Source organism: Elephantulus edwardii, unplaced genomic scaffold (assembly GCF_000299155.1).
Source record: "Elephantulus edwardii isolate Elephantulus edwardi_28Jun2011 unplaced genomic scaffold, EleEdw1.0 scaffold00025, whole genome shotgun sequence".
Classification (NCBI taxonomy): domain Eukaryota; kingdom Metazoa; phylum Chordata; class Mammalia; order Macroscelidea; family Macroscelididae; genus Elephantulus; species Elephantulus edwardii.
This window is the reverse complement of record NW_006399775.1, coordinates 17,090,315-17,104,945: the sequence shown is the minus strand read 5'-3', so window position 1 is coordinate 17,104,945 and position 14,631 is coordinate 17,090,315. Positions and strand designations below refer to the sequence as shown.

The 14,631-nt window shown below is 37.8% G+C and overlaps 1 protein-coding gene across 3 annotated transcripts in view; it reads left to right on the top strand.

The window, feature by feature from the left end:
- Positions 1-519: 519 nt before the first annotated feature.
- Positions 520-14,631, top strand: part of PAK1 (p21 protein (Cdc42/Rac)-activated kinase 1) — a 76,816-nt gene continuing 62,704 nt past the window's right edge. Inside the window, exons 1-3 of one of the 3 annotated variants that reach the window (XM_006882880.1) lie at positions 520-726; positions 13,130-13,230; positions 13,710-13,857. In XM_006882880.1, coding sequence (XP_006882942.1) covers positions 537-726; positions 13,130-13,230; positions 13,710-13,857 — 439 coding nt within the window. In that variant the 5' untranslated portion in view covers positions 520-536. The remainder of the gene's footprint in view (positions 727-13,129; positions 13,231-13,709; positions 13,858-14,631) is intronic. The other 2 variants (XM_006882881.1, XM_006882882.1) reach the window with 2 other exon arrangements.

The following is a 14,631-nucleotide window of genomic DNA, read 5'->3' as shown; positions in this document are numbered from 1 at the left end:
CAATAAAACTATTTTTTTAAAATAGGCAGCTTTGCCACTATTTGGTACAGTTCACCCCACAGAGGAAAATTTATTTGTCTCATGTTACAAATTTAGAGGCGGACAGAAAAATGACTATGTGTGGAATACCTTCCCTAGTTTTACTCTTCATATGAATGATTAGGTGAAAAAATTTACTTTTCTAAAACTAGCAAATAGTACTGGGATTTAGATTCAGATTTGCTGAACTGAATTTCTACTTTCATTTTTTGTGCGCACCAGTGTCTCATTTATGGGAAAACAGAGAGGCGCGAGGTTTCTGATATCTTTGAGCAGCATACGGAATTCACTGATTTTCTTTGAGCATTGTTGTGTGCATGGTTATGCAGTCAGTTATCAGTAACCATGGTGTGTGTGCAGTGGAAGATTTTGATGGTCTCTGAAGCAAGGGTTATATAAGCTGGATTATTTAAAAATTTCAAAATATATTCTCTGCTCAAAAATAAAAAAGAATGATTTCTTCTTTCTGATTACAGTAGCTGTTGCTGGTGGTGACAATGTCAAATAACGGTCTCGACATTCAAGATAAACCTCCAGCCCCACCTATGAGAAACACCAGCACTATGATTGGAGCTGGCAGCAAAGATGCTGGAACCCTAAATCATGGTTCCAAACCTCTGCCTCCAAACCCAGAGGAGAAGAAAAAGAAGGACCGATTTTACCGATCCATCTTACCTGGAGATAAAAGTACAGTATTTTATTTTCTCAAATTTCTATGCTTTTCATATATATATTTGGTAGACTGGATAGATGATTTACCTTTCCTTGAGTTTATTTTTATTACAGTACTTTTGCCCCTTTATATTAAAGATTATCCATTTTTGTATTCTATTTACTATATTTGAACAGAATTCTAGAACAACAATATGTGTTTATTAGGTTTTAGAGAACATGAAGCCTCTGATTTACTCCAGAAATTCTTAAATTGTTAATGATATCCAAAATATAAGAAGTACTAAAATGTCTTCATATGTAACTGTGTTGCTTCCAAATGAGTTTTATTTGGACTGCTTTTTAAAAAATTCTTGATTGCCTCTTTCTTATGAAAATAACTTGGTTCCAGAGATTAAATACAGTAAGATGGGCCCGTAGGAATAAAAAGGGTGCTGTAACTAGAATTAATTGAGTTCACTAACAATAAGTCATAGAACAACAGGCTCATAGCCTTTTTATTGATATTTTATTTTTGAAGAGGATTAAATAATTGAGATCTTTATGGACAAGTTAGTGAAAGCAGTTGGCTTCAAAATCATGATTTGAGTAGCATGATATTATGTAGAGTTCTCAGTCATGTTTGCAAGGTTCTGTTTCTGTAACATGTTGAGGGAATTGCCTTTCTATCTATAAATTGTTATCATGAATATTTTAGTTATGTGAACCACAGCTAAAACTCCTTTTCAAATCCAAGAATTCCTGGTACAGTGGTTAAGTTCTCAGTTGCCAACCCTAAAGTCAGCAGTTGAAGCCTGTCATTGGTTTTGTGGAAGTAAAGACTTGATTACTTCCAATTCTGGATACATCATTTTCTAGCTTTGTTACTTTAGGCGTGTCTATTAATCCCTCTGACCCTTATGATTTTTCTCTTTAAAATTGGTATAATATTTCACATAATTGTGAGGGCTATATGTAAAGCTTCTAATATGATACCTACCACATGGAAGCTTCTCAAATGTTAGTTCCTTTGTCTTTACTCCTTTGTTAATGAATACATTAGAGGAGTAGCAGTAGACTACTTGATAAAATCAACATTGGGATTCAAAACTCAGCCCCTAGGGAAATACATCAAGCACCAGGATGAAGTACTCAGATTACTCTGCACAACTGTAGGATGGAGGAGATGATAGATGATACAGTATTATTAACCAAATGGGAAACAGGAACAAGTCTGGAGAATTGGTCATTGAAGACCATATAGTAGATTTTAGTTGGATCACTGAAATTAGAGTAATTATGAACTTTTAAGGAGTGTTTGTTTTAAGCGTACATATTTTATATGTGTGTCTATTCCCTATCTCCCCTTCATCGTAAGCTTTGTCAGGTTATGAATAGAAGTATGAGTGATTGTTTTTAGCTGGCTGACTCATTTGTGTGCTGTTGTTGTTAGGTGTCATTGAGCCAACTCTGACTCTTAATGATCCTATGATTGGAACCTTGCCCCATCCTGTGCCATCCTCGTGATCTCCAACATGCTTGAGCTCATGCTACAGTCACTCTGTCAGTCCATCTCATTGAGGGCTGTCCTCTCCTCCACTCATTTATATAGTAGCTCCTAACTTTCTAGTTGTGAGGGCTGTGATCAGGGTCGAATCACCCTGTCCTACAACCTTCTCCCACATAAATAACCACTCTGTTTATCCCCCAATTTCGAATTTCTGTTTTTGGTATTGAGCTTTACCACCCAGAGTTCTTGATCTCTACACATTAATAGGCCTTCAACCCACGTGTCCACATGTAGTTAAATAGGATTTTTAAAATTTTAAATTTTTGTTGCTGGCTCAGACTAGGAGAAACAAGGAGATTCCTGCCTGATGTATATTCCTACAATCTAAAATTTTCTGCTTCAAAGGATATTAATCAAGAAAGAAAAAAAGACATAGCAAAGATTGGAAGAAAAGTTGTTGATCGTAAAATTTACACAGAACAGGTATTTTAAAATTCAACTCAGTATTAAAAAAAGATGAACTTTTAAAAAAGAGTATCTGAATACACATTTTTCCAAAGACGATATACTAACGGTGAATAAGCAGATTAAAAAGATACTCAATATCAAAGGCCATTGCAAAGACAGAGGAGAAAGGAAAAAAAAAACTGATGTAGGTGTCAGCTCAGCAGAGATTCTGAAAATGTCACTAGATAGTTGAGAAGCCAAAACAAAGGGAAGAAATCTGAAGTAAAAGAGCTAAACAGAAGATTTCAAGGGCCAGGTTGAAAAGACACAGCAAAGTGTAATGGAATGTGAAGAGAGCTGGATTTGTAGAATAAAAAGAGAAGAATTTGCTCTGCGTTTCTCAAGCTGAAAAAAAAAAAATAAAAGTTCAAGCCTCAAGTTGCAATACTGAGAGGTGCTATGGGCAAAATCTTGAATGATCCAAGAAGCATAAAAAGAAATTAGAAGGAATATACAAAAAAATTTGGTTGACACTGCAATAGTTCTGGAAGTGCCATTTTATAAGAGCCAAAGGTAATGAAGGAAGAAGTTCAGATTGCATTGAGGTCATTGGAGGGGGCAGGGGGAAAAGGCCCCAGGAATTGATGGTACACCACTTGACATACTTAAACCACTAAAGGCAGGCCTGGACTTGCTCACTAGTCTGTGCTAGGAAATTTGGAGGACAGCTTCTTGGCCAACTGACAGTCCATACTTGTTCCCATTCCCAAGAAAGATTATCCAAAAGAATGTTGTTTATTGTTGTTATATGCCGTCGAGTCGCCTGCGACTCATAGCGACCCTATGTACAACAGCCCTAAACTCCCCTCTGTCCTGTGCCTATTGCACTGTCTCTGACACTCCCATCCCAATTATCCCAGTCACTGAATCAATCCACCTCATGGAAAATATTAAACAGTATCATTAGTATCACGTGCAAGCAAAATACTGCTGAAGGTCATCCCCTGATGGCTAGTCCATTGACAGAGAACTGCCAGAAGTTCAAGCTCGGTTTAGAAGAGATCATGGCACCAGGGATATCATTGCTGATGTCAGATGGATCCTGGCTGAAGGCAAAGAATACCAGAAATATCTATCTGTGATTTATTGACTATGCAGCTTGTGTGAAACCTATGCCTAGATCAAGAAGCTGTTGTCTGAATAGAGCAAGGAAATACTGCATGGTTTAAAATTAAGAAATTATGCATCTTGTTGTACCCTTTCTCTATAACTATTATGTTGAGGAAATCATTTGACAAGCTGGACTTTATGAAGAATATGATGTTAGAGGAAGACTCATAAACAACCTGTATTATGAAGATGACAGAACCTTGTTAAAAATAGAGGGGATTTGAGATGCTTATTCATAGAATCTCATAGACTATAGACTTCAATATGGATTGCATCTCAACATCAAGAAAACAAAAATGATAGGCGACATCATGATAGATGGAGAAAAAAACCCTGAAATTGTCAATGATTCCATCTTACTTTGATCCACAATCAGTACCCCTTGGTGCCAGCAGTTAGGAGATTTAAGACATACATGTATTGGGAAAGTCAGCCCTCAGGGACCTCTTTAAACTACTGAGGAACAATGATGTCAGTTTGAAGACTAAGGTACACCTGATACAGGCCATGACCTTTCCAATAATTTGCTATGTATCTGAGAGCTGGACTGTAAATAAGGATGGCAGAAGGAGAATTGATGCCTTTGAGTTGAGTTGGAGAAGAGTAGTGAATGTCCCATGGACTGACAGAAGAACAAACAGCTCTATTTTGGAGATAGTACTCTTTGGAGGTAAAGATAAAGAAACTTCCTTCATCTCACATACTTTATGCATACTGTTAGGGGAGGCTATTCCTTGGATAGAGACCTCATGCTTGGAAAAGTACAGTAACAGCAAAAGAGAGGAAGACTGTAAGCCAGATGCATTGACACTGTCACAGCAGCAATGGGCTCAAGTATGTCAGAGATGATGGAGAAGGCACAGGATAGGAAAGGATTCAGATCTGTTGTTCATACGGTCACTCTGAATTGTACTTGACCCAACAGCACCTAACAACAACAACAACAACAACAACAACATTCATTATCAGAATAATCAAAATGAAACCATTGCATGCTCAGTAAGATGGGTAGAATCAGAAGGAGATGCTGTCAACTTTTAGTGGGGATATAATGGAATCAAAACCCTCAGACACTGCTGGTGAGAATATAAAATGGTTTGGCCCCTTTGAAATGGCTTAGCAGTTCCTCAAAAGGTTAAACATAGAGTTGCAGAATGAGCTATATGCCCAGGAGAATGAAAACCTAGCTGCATACATAGAGCACTGTACACAGACGTTCATAGCTGCATTATTAATAGTAGCCCCAAAATGTAAACAGTCCACACGTTCCTCACCTGATTAATGTGTAAATAAAATGTGCTGTGTTCATACAGTGGACTATGATTCTGTGATATAAAGAAACAAGGAGAATGTGGCATCAGGATTAGAATGAACAACCTGCATTATGCACATGATACAACCTTTCTGGCAGATGCTGAAGAAGACTTGAAGCACTTACTGATGAAGATCAAAGACTCTATAGCCTTTGGTATGGATTACACGTCAAGATCAAGAAAACAGAAATCCTCAGGAGTGAACCAATATGATAAATGGAGAAGAGACTGAAGTTGTCAGTAATTTCGTTTTGTTTACATCAGTGAACAGAATCTGTGGAAATAAAAAAAAAAGTATACCACTGGACAAATCTGTTTTGAAGGATCTCTTTAAAAATGCTTTTAAAAAAGCAGGGTTGTCAGTTTAAAGACAAAGGTGTACCTAATCCATGCCATGGTATTTAAGTTGCTTTATATACATGTAAAAGTTAAATAATGAATAAGGAAGCTGAAGAAGAATTGATGCCTCTGAATTGTATGCTGGTAAAGAGTATTAAATATACCAAGGACTGCCAGAAGAACAAACTGTCTTCATGGAGGAGCAGCTAGGGTGCTTTTTCAGAAGCAGGCATTGTGAGACACACTTTGGACATATTACCCAGAGAGGTCAGTTCTTGGAAGGGGGCATCATGCTTGGAAAGTTGGTGGTGAGCCAATGAAAGGAGAGAAAGACCCTTACGGAGATGAATTGACATAATGACTACAGCTTTAGGCTTCAGCACAGCAGAGATTGTGAGATGGTGCAGGGCCAGCCAAAGTTTTAATCTTTTAGACATAAGGTCTCTGAATTGACATCAACTCAGTAGCACCTTGCTGAAAGTAGCAGATTGCTGAAAGTGAGGAGGACTTGAAGTACTAGTTGCAGAAGATCAAGGAATGCAGCCTTTATATGAATTGCATCTCAATGTCAATAAAACAAAAATTCTTAACATTGGGCCAATAGGCAGCCTCATGATGGAGAGGAGACTGAAACTGTCAAGAGCTTCATTTTGCTTGGATCCACAGTTAACACCCTTGGTACCAGCAGTCAGTAAATAAAGAGACACATTGCACTGAGAAAATCTGCATTTTCAGGACCTTTTCAAATTATTGAGGAGTAGCGATGTCAGTTTGGGGACTAAGGTGTGTTTAATTCATGCCATAGTCTTTCTGATTACTTTCATTTGAGCTGGACAATGAATAAGGATGACAGAAAAAGAATTGATGCCTTTGAGCTGTGGAGTTGGAGAAGGGCACTGAAAATCCCATGATGTCCAAGAGACAGAACATATATGTCTTGGAGAGGGTGCAGCTGAAGTGCTCTTTGGAGGCAAGAATGATGAGGCTTTGCTTAACGTATTTGGAGCATGTTGCTTGGAGGAGCTATTTCTTGGAGAAGGACTTGATGCTGTGAAGGGTGGAGGGTCAGCGAAGGGGAGTATGACCCTCAACCAGGTGGATTGACACAGTGACTGCTGCAATGGGCACCATGGGTCAGGAAGTGTGAGGATGGTGCAGGATAGTTCAGATCTTTTGTTCATAAGGTCGCTATGAGTCATACTTAACTCATTGGCACCTAACAACAACAACAGTATCACCTAAACAACAAACAAAAGAACTTTGAAAATAGTATGCCATGTACAAAATTATGCACAAAGGACCACATAGTTTATAATTCCTGATGTAATGTTGAGAATAGAAAAAACCTATGGAGACAAAGTGTTTGCTTAAGATTAGGGTATGAGATGACTGAAGGATATTGGTTCAGGGCTATGATGGATTTGAGGAATATGAGGTTTCTTTTTGGGATGAAGAAACACGCTAAAACTGTAATGATGGTTTTATAACTGTGAATGCACTTAAAAAACTATTGAATTGCATACTAGAAATGGATTAATTACATGGTATATAATTATATTGCAATAAAAAACTTAAAAATTATTCCCTGAAACACCAAGTAGAGGCAGAAAACTTGAGTTATCATTGGGAAGGGGACTGAATGGAATAGGTGGCCCAACACTGAAGGTCCAGCTATAGTTGTAGTCTTAATTCTCCCAATGACCTGCTTGATTTGGGTCAATGACTTCTTTGTAGACTTTAGTACCTTCATCTAAAAATCAGTGTCAGACCAGTAGATATGTACAGTCTTTTATCTTTGATATTGGAAACATGGTCTTTTATAGCACCAGTCTCATTTTTCATACTGTCAGAAAACCAAGATGGATTAGTCAGAGAGAGAGAGAGAGTTGATATTAGGATGTGTTGTTTACACATTTAGGAGATAATTCTAAGAATAAAATTTGGTCAGGCTTGTACATGTACATGAAAAGAAACTAGGCAATTGTAAAGTACTTTAATCCGTGATAAAGCTATAAATCCAGAGGTGCTCCTTAAAATCCTATCTGAGGAGCCTTGGCCAAATCTGATATGAAAACTCTTCTCATGGCCTCAGGATCAAAGCTGCACCTCTTTAAGTCAAAAACATGAAGGTTTTTCTCACATTACAAATGAGTTCTGTTCTGAAGTCTTTCTTCAGATTAGTTTTGCCCATTGTTTGGAACAGTTCAGTTCAGTTTGTATCTAACACTAAGTAAATTATTTGTCTTTAGCACACAGAATTGTGATTTTGTTTAGTTTAGTTGGAACCAGCTCATACTGATCCTCCAGTAGTTTTTCATAGGCAGTAAATTGCTCTGGAGGAAATTGCTCATTTTTCTCCCATGGAGCAGCTGGTGGATTTGAATTGTCTGCCTGTGGGTTGGCAGCACAACTCCTTATCTCTAGGCCACCAGAGTTCCTGATAAAGTATATCAGAAGGATGGACATTGCTACCCGTGTGATTTACTGCCTCTGAAAACCTGTTAGAGGGTCAGCTGTGAGTCAATTGGCACATAGTATACCTTTATCAGCATTAAAAAAATACTAAAGAAACACTATTTTTTATCTGCATAAAAATACTTTTTAGATTAAAAAATCAATCACATGTAATACAGTAATATTTGATATGCATCATACTAGTAGTATCTATTTGATATGAACTACTTATGTACCTCAAATTTTTAACATACCAAATGGGCTTTACAGAGTTAGCTTATAACTACGAATTGTATATAAGGTGTCTGTATCCCAGGAACTGCCTATATATGCCTATGAAGTTCTCACTCCTTATTTATTTATGCATATAAAGACTTCACTCCTTTGTTTTAATACCCTAAAGACTGTCCTACTGGACAGTTCTACTCTGTCGTATAGGATCCCTATGAGTAAAAATCATAAATCCATTCACCAAAATAAAATAAACCTGAATTATGGGGGTTCCCCCCCTTTTAGTGTGGAACCTTTGTTCTTGATTGTTCCTGTTGGTAAAATCCTTCAATCAGTGGGTATTTGCTGACCTTCTACTTTATGCTCAATTTAGTCCTAGCAGGATGAACAGTACAAGCAGTTTTCGAAGTGATATGCCTTTCATATAATCTTTGAAAGTTACACAGAAAAATGGTCTAGTGCTGGAGTTAGAGAACCTAGATTGACTCTTGTGGACATTAACTACTTTGTCTGCCCTCTTAGGTATTTATTTTTATCCCATTGTCCTCATTTGTTAGACGACCTCGTGGTACAAACAACACTTGGCTGCTGACTGCAAGGGTGGTAATTTAAACCCGCCCTGCTGCTCGATGGGAGAATGATTCATTGGTGTGCTTTCCCAAAGACTGTCCTATGGGACAGTTCTCCTCTGTCGTGTAGGATTCCTATGAATAAAAATCAACTCACTGGCATCTAAAGTAAAGAGAGAAGAAGATCAAATATTTGTAAAGTGGAAATAATTTTAATTCTCATTCAGTTTAATCATTAATAAGTTTTTGTCATTTGACTTTTAAGGATGTAAAAGTACTTGTTAAAATTCACAGTGGGGTTTGTTTTGATAAAAATATCATTTGTTTTATTTGACATCCACTGCACCCTATTTTCACCTGGGAAAGCTGAGCTTTAAGGGAAAATTAATTGTTCAAGGTCTGACATCTAGAAAGTGGCAGGGAGGAATGTGGAACCTGTCTTTTTTAGAGTATCTGCTTCATTTACCATGCTGTCTCTGTTAAATGGCCTCAGCTCTGATTAGACATATGACTTACATGCAGTCCTTTTCAAAAACATAGATGGTTGGGTGCTGCCTGAGTTTCTGGAATACAAATTTCCAGAAAGGTAATTTAGGGTCACTAAGGAGAATTGGGAGATGGAGTTGACGTGCTTCCTGTGTACTGCAGTAGTGGTTGAGATTTGAGGCGGCAGTGGGTAAAATGTTTGTGGTCATTGCCTAATGCTGACCTCCAGGATGGCTTCAGATTGTCAATGGGAGATGCACAAATGATTGGAAGGAGAAGCTGTAATTGTGGCCCTGTAATAGGCGGCACTTAGTTGCAGAATTCCAAGTGGGAACACATAGTTTCTGTGGTTAAGGTCTGGAGCCTTTGGTTTGTTCTAAAAAGCCCTGCAGCGTTTAGTTAAGAATCTTTTTCTGGCTGCATTTTTCACAACCAAAGTGAAATTCTTCCAGCTTGGGAAGAGTTTAGCAAAGTTAATTTTAAAACTAGACTACGTCAGTGTTTATCTCTCCAAGTTTGGAACGTTTTGCTGCCTTGAGCTCAGATTAGCTCAAATGAACCAATGAGAGGTGCCACTTAAAAAAATCCCACAAAAACACAAACCCCGCAACACAAAAACCCAGCTAATGATTTCTGTTGAGACTTTGGTGGCTGTATTGAAAAATGAAGTGGGTTTTATTTCATCACTAGCCTCATTTTCCATGTTATCAGAAAGCCAAATGAATTAGTCAGAGGGTTGAAGTTCTTTTCGCACTTTATTTCCTCAAATCTAATATCCTAGTCTTATGAAATCAGGATGATCCTTCTTGGTCTTTCCTCCATTAAATTTTCTGTCTGAGTAAGTAGATTGGAAAATATTACTCTAATAGTTTTTAATATTACTGATAATTTGTGTTTATAAGGTGCTTTAGTGTGTAAAATTTATTTATTTCTTTTATCTTCGTTGATCCTCACAGTGAGTTAATGGCAAAGATCATTTGGGATTTTCTTTTCCTCTGACTCCTAGCCCAAGATTCTTTCCACTGACAGAGATTTCTTTTCATTCCCTGACCTCAGTCTTCTCGGCTGTAAAATAAGGTTAATCCAGGCTGTCTGGATTGTGAAAGGGCTTTGTGAAGGGTTATGCACATGTGAGGGAAGTGCTGGCTACTTCCAGGAAGAGGTTGACTGGGTGCCAGATGCCACTGGGACTGATTTTCCTTTCGAGCCATTCCTGAGGAGTATGACTCTCTTGCTTCTTGTCTGCATTCCTGTCTCAGGAACCCTGTTTCCTGCCTGGAGATCTCAGACAGTAAGTTATTCACCCTGGATGCATAGCACCTAACCTAACTTTGGCCCTTCAGCCCAGCTCTTCCTGTTCTTACATCTCAGGTCTAGTTTAAGTGTATCATTTTTGCTTTTTAACACTCAAAAGATTCTTTGCAGAAGAGTTTCCAAGTCAAATATATTATTTGATTTCTTGACCTCTGCTTGCATGGGCTTTGAATACGGATCCAAATAAAATAAAATCCTTGACAACCTCGGCCTTTTCTCCATTTATCATGATATTTCTTATTGATCCAGTTTTGAGGATTTTTATTTTCTCGGTGTTGAATGCTTCTGCATAGTCAGTAAAATACATCTTTGTGTTATCATTGCTGATGTGAGATACATTTTGGCTGAAAGTGGATAATTCTAGAAATACATTTACTGATGTAATGGAATCGTAAATTCATGCAAATTGTTAATACACACTGGCTACTAATGAAAAAGTTGAAAATTTGAGTCTACTCAAAGTCTATTTATAAGATAGTCTTTCTGATATACTTCTGAAAAATGTAGAAGTTCCTGTGGGTTGAAAACCCATAAGTAACTCCAAACGTCTACGGTCAGTTGATTTTCAGCAAGGGAGCCAAATCTATCTTACGGGAAGTAAACAGACTCTTCTGTGAAGGATGTTGGCAAATCTGGATTTCCACATGTTGGAAAAAGAAATCAGATCCATATCTTCCTCCATATACAAAAAATGAATTCAAAATTAATCTACAGCCTAATGTTAAATCTAAAACAATGAAAGTCTTAGAAGTAAATGTGATACCCAATTTGTTTCAGTGATGATTATCAAACGCAATGAATACCTGAGCATCAGAAAACAAAATAGCTAACTGGAACTTCAAAAAGTGAAATGCTTGTCCATCAGAAGATTTATCAAAATGGTAAAGACAAAACCTACACTTTAGGGCAGAAATATCTTTGGAAACTGTATAAACAATAAGGTTCTAATATATAAAACAGATGCTAAACTAAAAAAAAAATAGATGCTAAACTACAGCTTATTAAAAAAAGGACAGATAATATAATGAAAAAAATGGCCAAAGGGTATGAATAGACCTTTACCTAACAAGATATTAAAATGACTCATACACACATGGTTCAAATCCACCAGCTGTGAGACAAGGATGGACAGTCTCCTCCCATGTGACTCACTGCCTCTGAAAACCCTCTGGAGGGTCAGCTTTGGGTTGGTTCTGACTTGATGGTACATAACAAAAATAATTTAAGTGAAAATTGCCTTGAAAGTAAGATGAGACTGTAAGAGGGCAGGAGAATGAGGTTAATGGGAACACTTATTGTTAGGAGTCGACTGTGACAATTGATCTGAACCATGACGTAGCCTGCATCTTCCTCACAATCCCTGTCATGCTCAAGCACATTGTGGAAATCAGGAGAAGGTGATGCACTGACAAAAATGTAACCAGTGTCCTGAAAGACTGTATAGAAATTGCTGAATGGGCACCTAAACTGCAGTATAGACTTCATCAAAACACAGTAAATAGTATGAAAGAGAGAGCAACTCTAGGTTGCTCCTTGATGGCAAGGTCTTTTTGTTTTTGTTCTTCTTGTGTACCATCGAATCCTATCAGAGGCACATAGGATATTGCCCCTTCTTCTCCAGCAGAGCATCTGGTGGATTTGAACTACGCACCTTCTGGATTGCAGAGCAGCTTCTTGCCACTAGGCCACCAAAGCTATCTTGAAGACAAGGATTTAGAAACTCTGTACTTTGGTCATGTTGCCGGGAGTTCCTTGGAGAAGGATATTATGTTTAGAAGGGTGGAGGGTCAGCGCAGGAGAGGAAAACTCTGGATGAGATAGATTGACATAGTGACTGTAGCAGTGGGGACAGGTGTGTTGGAGACTGAGAGGTTGGCTCAGGACAGGCAGGGCTCAGAAATGTTGTTTTTACGGTTGCAGTGAGACATAGTTGACTCAAGGGCACACAATAACAATAGAAACAACAATTAGCTGTACGAGTTTGTGCAAGTTATTTAACTGTCTTTTCATTTCCTCATTTAGAAAATTGCGGTAATATCATTTTCCTAATATTGTGAAGGTTAAGAAAATGAATGAATGTCATGGTTCCTTGTACATAGTAATTTCTCATTTTATGTTCTTTTTTTCCTCATCATACGAAGTATTTTTTTTTATTCAGTTTTAAATTCTTTAGATACTGTAAAGTGATACAGTGTAAAAGGGCCTAGCTTTGAAGCCCTATGGGATTTGAGTTACTGACTAGAGGAAAGCCTATGCTTTAGTTTTCTAATGTTTAAAATAGCCTCTCTCTCAAGATTGTGGTGATTCTGTGGGATGATGTGTACTAAGTACCTGTTTGGTTTTTTTATTAAATTTTATTAATTTTAATGAACATTTACAGAGATTTTGGATTTCTCTTCATTCATAGTTGCATTTTTCTCCCTGCCTACCCCCCCACCCCAGTTCGCTCTTCTCTTTGAAAAGTAAAAGAAAAATTTCTTTATTGGTATACAATCCACCCCCCCCACACACACACCCCTACGGGTACACTCCACTATGCAACCTTCATTCTGCACTCTTGTCTAATATCCATAGTTTTAAGTTGCCTTTTCCTGTTTCTCTTTCAGCAAATAAAAAGAAGGAGAAAGAACGGCCAGAGATTTCTCTTCCTTCAGATTTTGAACACACAATTCATGTTGGCTTTGATGCTGTCACAGGGGAGTTTACGGTGAGTCCAGGATTGTAGACAGGTGTTATATTAGTAAGAGTTATTGCTGTGCATTCCTAGGCTCCATCCATTTGTTCTGTTTTGTTTTTCTAATGTTTCTGTCTGCCTCCAATCTTTATTGATTTGAGACACTTCTCTAATTTCAAAAAATTGTACCCAGAGTAGGTGTTAAACCTCTATTCCATAAATAGGCCTTTGTTAGGTGACCCTGTGGTGGGAGGGTGTGTGCTGGGCATGGATGATACAGAAACAGAGCAGTCGTGATCCTTGCTCTGTAGGAGTTACGGCCTGATGAGAGAGCAAATGCTTCAAGAAATGACTAATTCAGTGTGATAAGTGTCATAAAAACCTGTGTAAAGCTCTGAAGGCAGAGAAGGGCGTGACTGACAAGCCCATCTTTAGCTGTTGGCAGGTATCAAAGTTAGCTCTGATTTTCCTTGTCCCTATTCCCTCCTGACCGCCTTGTGTGTCTCTTGTAGGGGATGCCAGAGCAATGGGCCCGCTTGCTTCAGACGTCAAATATCACTAAGTTGGAGCAGAAGAAAAACCCGCAGGCTGTTCTAGATGTGTTGGAATTTTACAATTCAAAGAAGACTTCCAATAGTCAGAAGTATATGAGCTTTACAGGTATGGAGATTTGTGTCTATGGTTATCCAGGGAAAGGGAGTTTTTAGATAGATCTCAGTGGGAAAACATCATATGCCTATTGACCTGATGTGAGGGAAGAAATTATGGAAGGAACAGAAGTAACACTTTCACTAAAATGGACATTTGGGATTTGATACCCAAGACAGTACATTTTTGCTTCAAACTTGAATCTTCGTTCTGAAGCTGTATATTTTTTTAAAGTAAGGTATTGTATATAAAGAATTCAAATTTTGTGTTAGAAGATCTATTTATGGGTTGCTAACAGTAACTTCATTTCTTAGAGCTGTAAAATGAGAATATTCTTATTTCAAGATATTTTGGTAAGGAATAATGAACTAACTGATATGAAAGTTCTGTAAAGTTTCTTAAACATGGAAATACAGGCTATCATTATTATTACTAGCATCAGTAGTTATTTAATAACACTACTGTTTATCTTTTAAGTAGGTGAACCCAATTTCCTCCTCAGAGGACTAATTTTTTATTTTTTTTTAAATTTTATTATTTTTGTGTGCGTGTACCGTCAAATCAGATCTGACTGGTACAGGAGGGTTAGGGTTAGGGCAGAGCATCTGGTGGATTCAAACCGCGCGCCTCTGGGATTGTAGTTGCAGCTCCTTGCCACTAGGCCACCAGAGCTCCCCTGAGAGGACTAATTTTTAAGAAAATGAAAACAGTCCAGTGATAATAAATTTTCTTCAGACATACTCCTTAAGAAATTGTTTTCAGAGTGCTTTGAAGAACACAATTGGG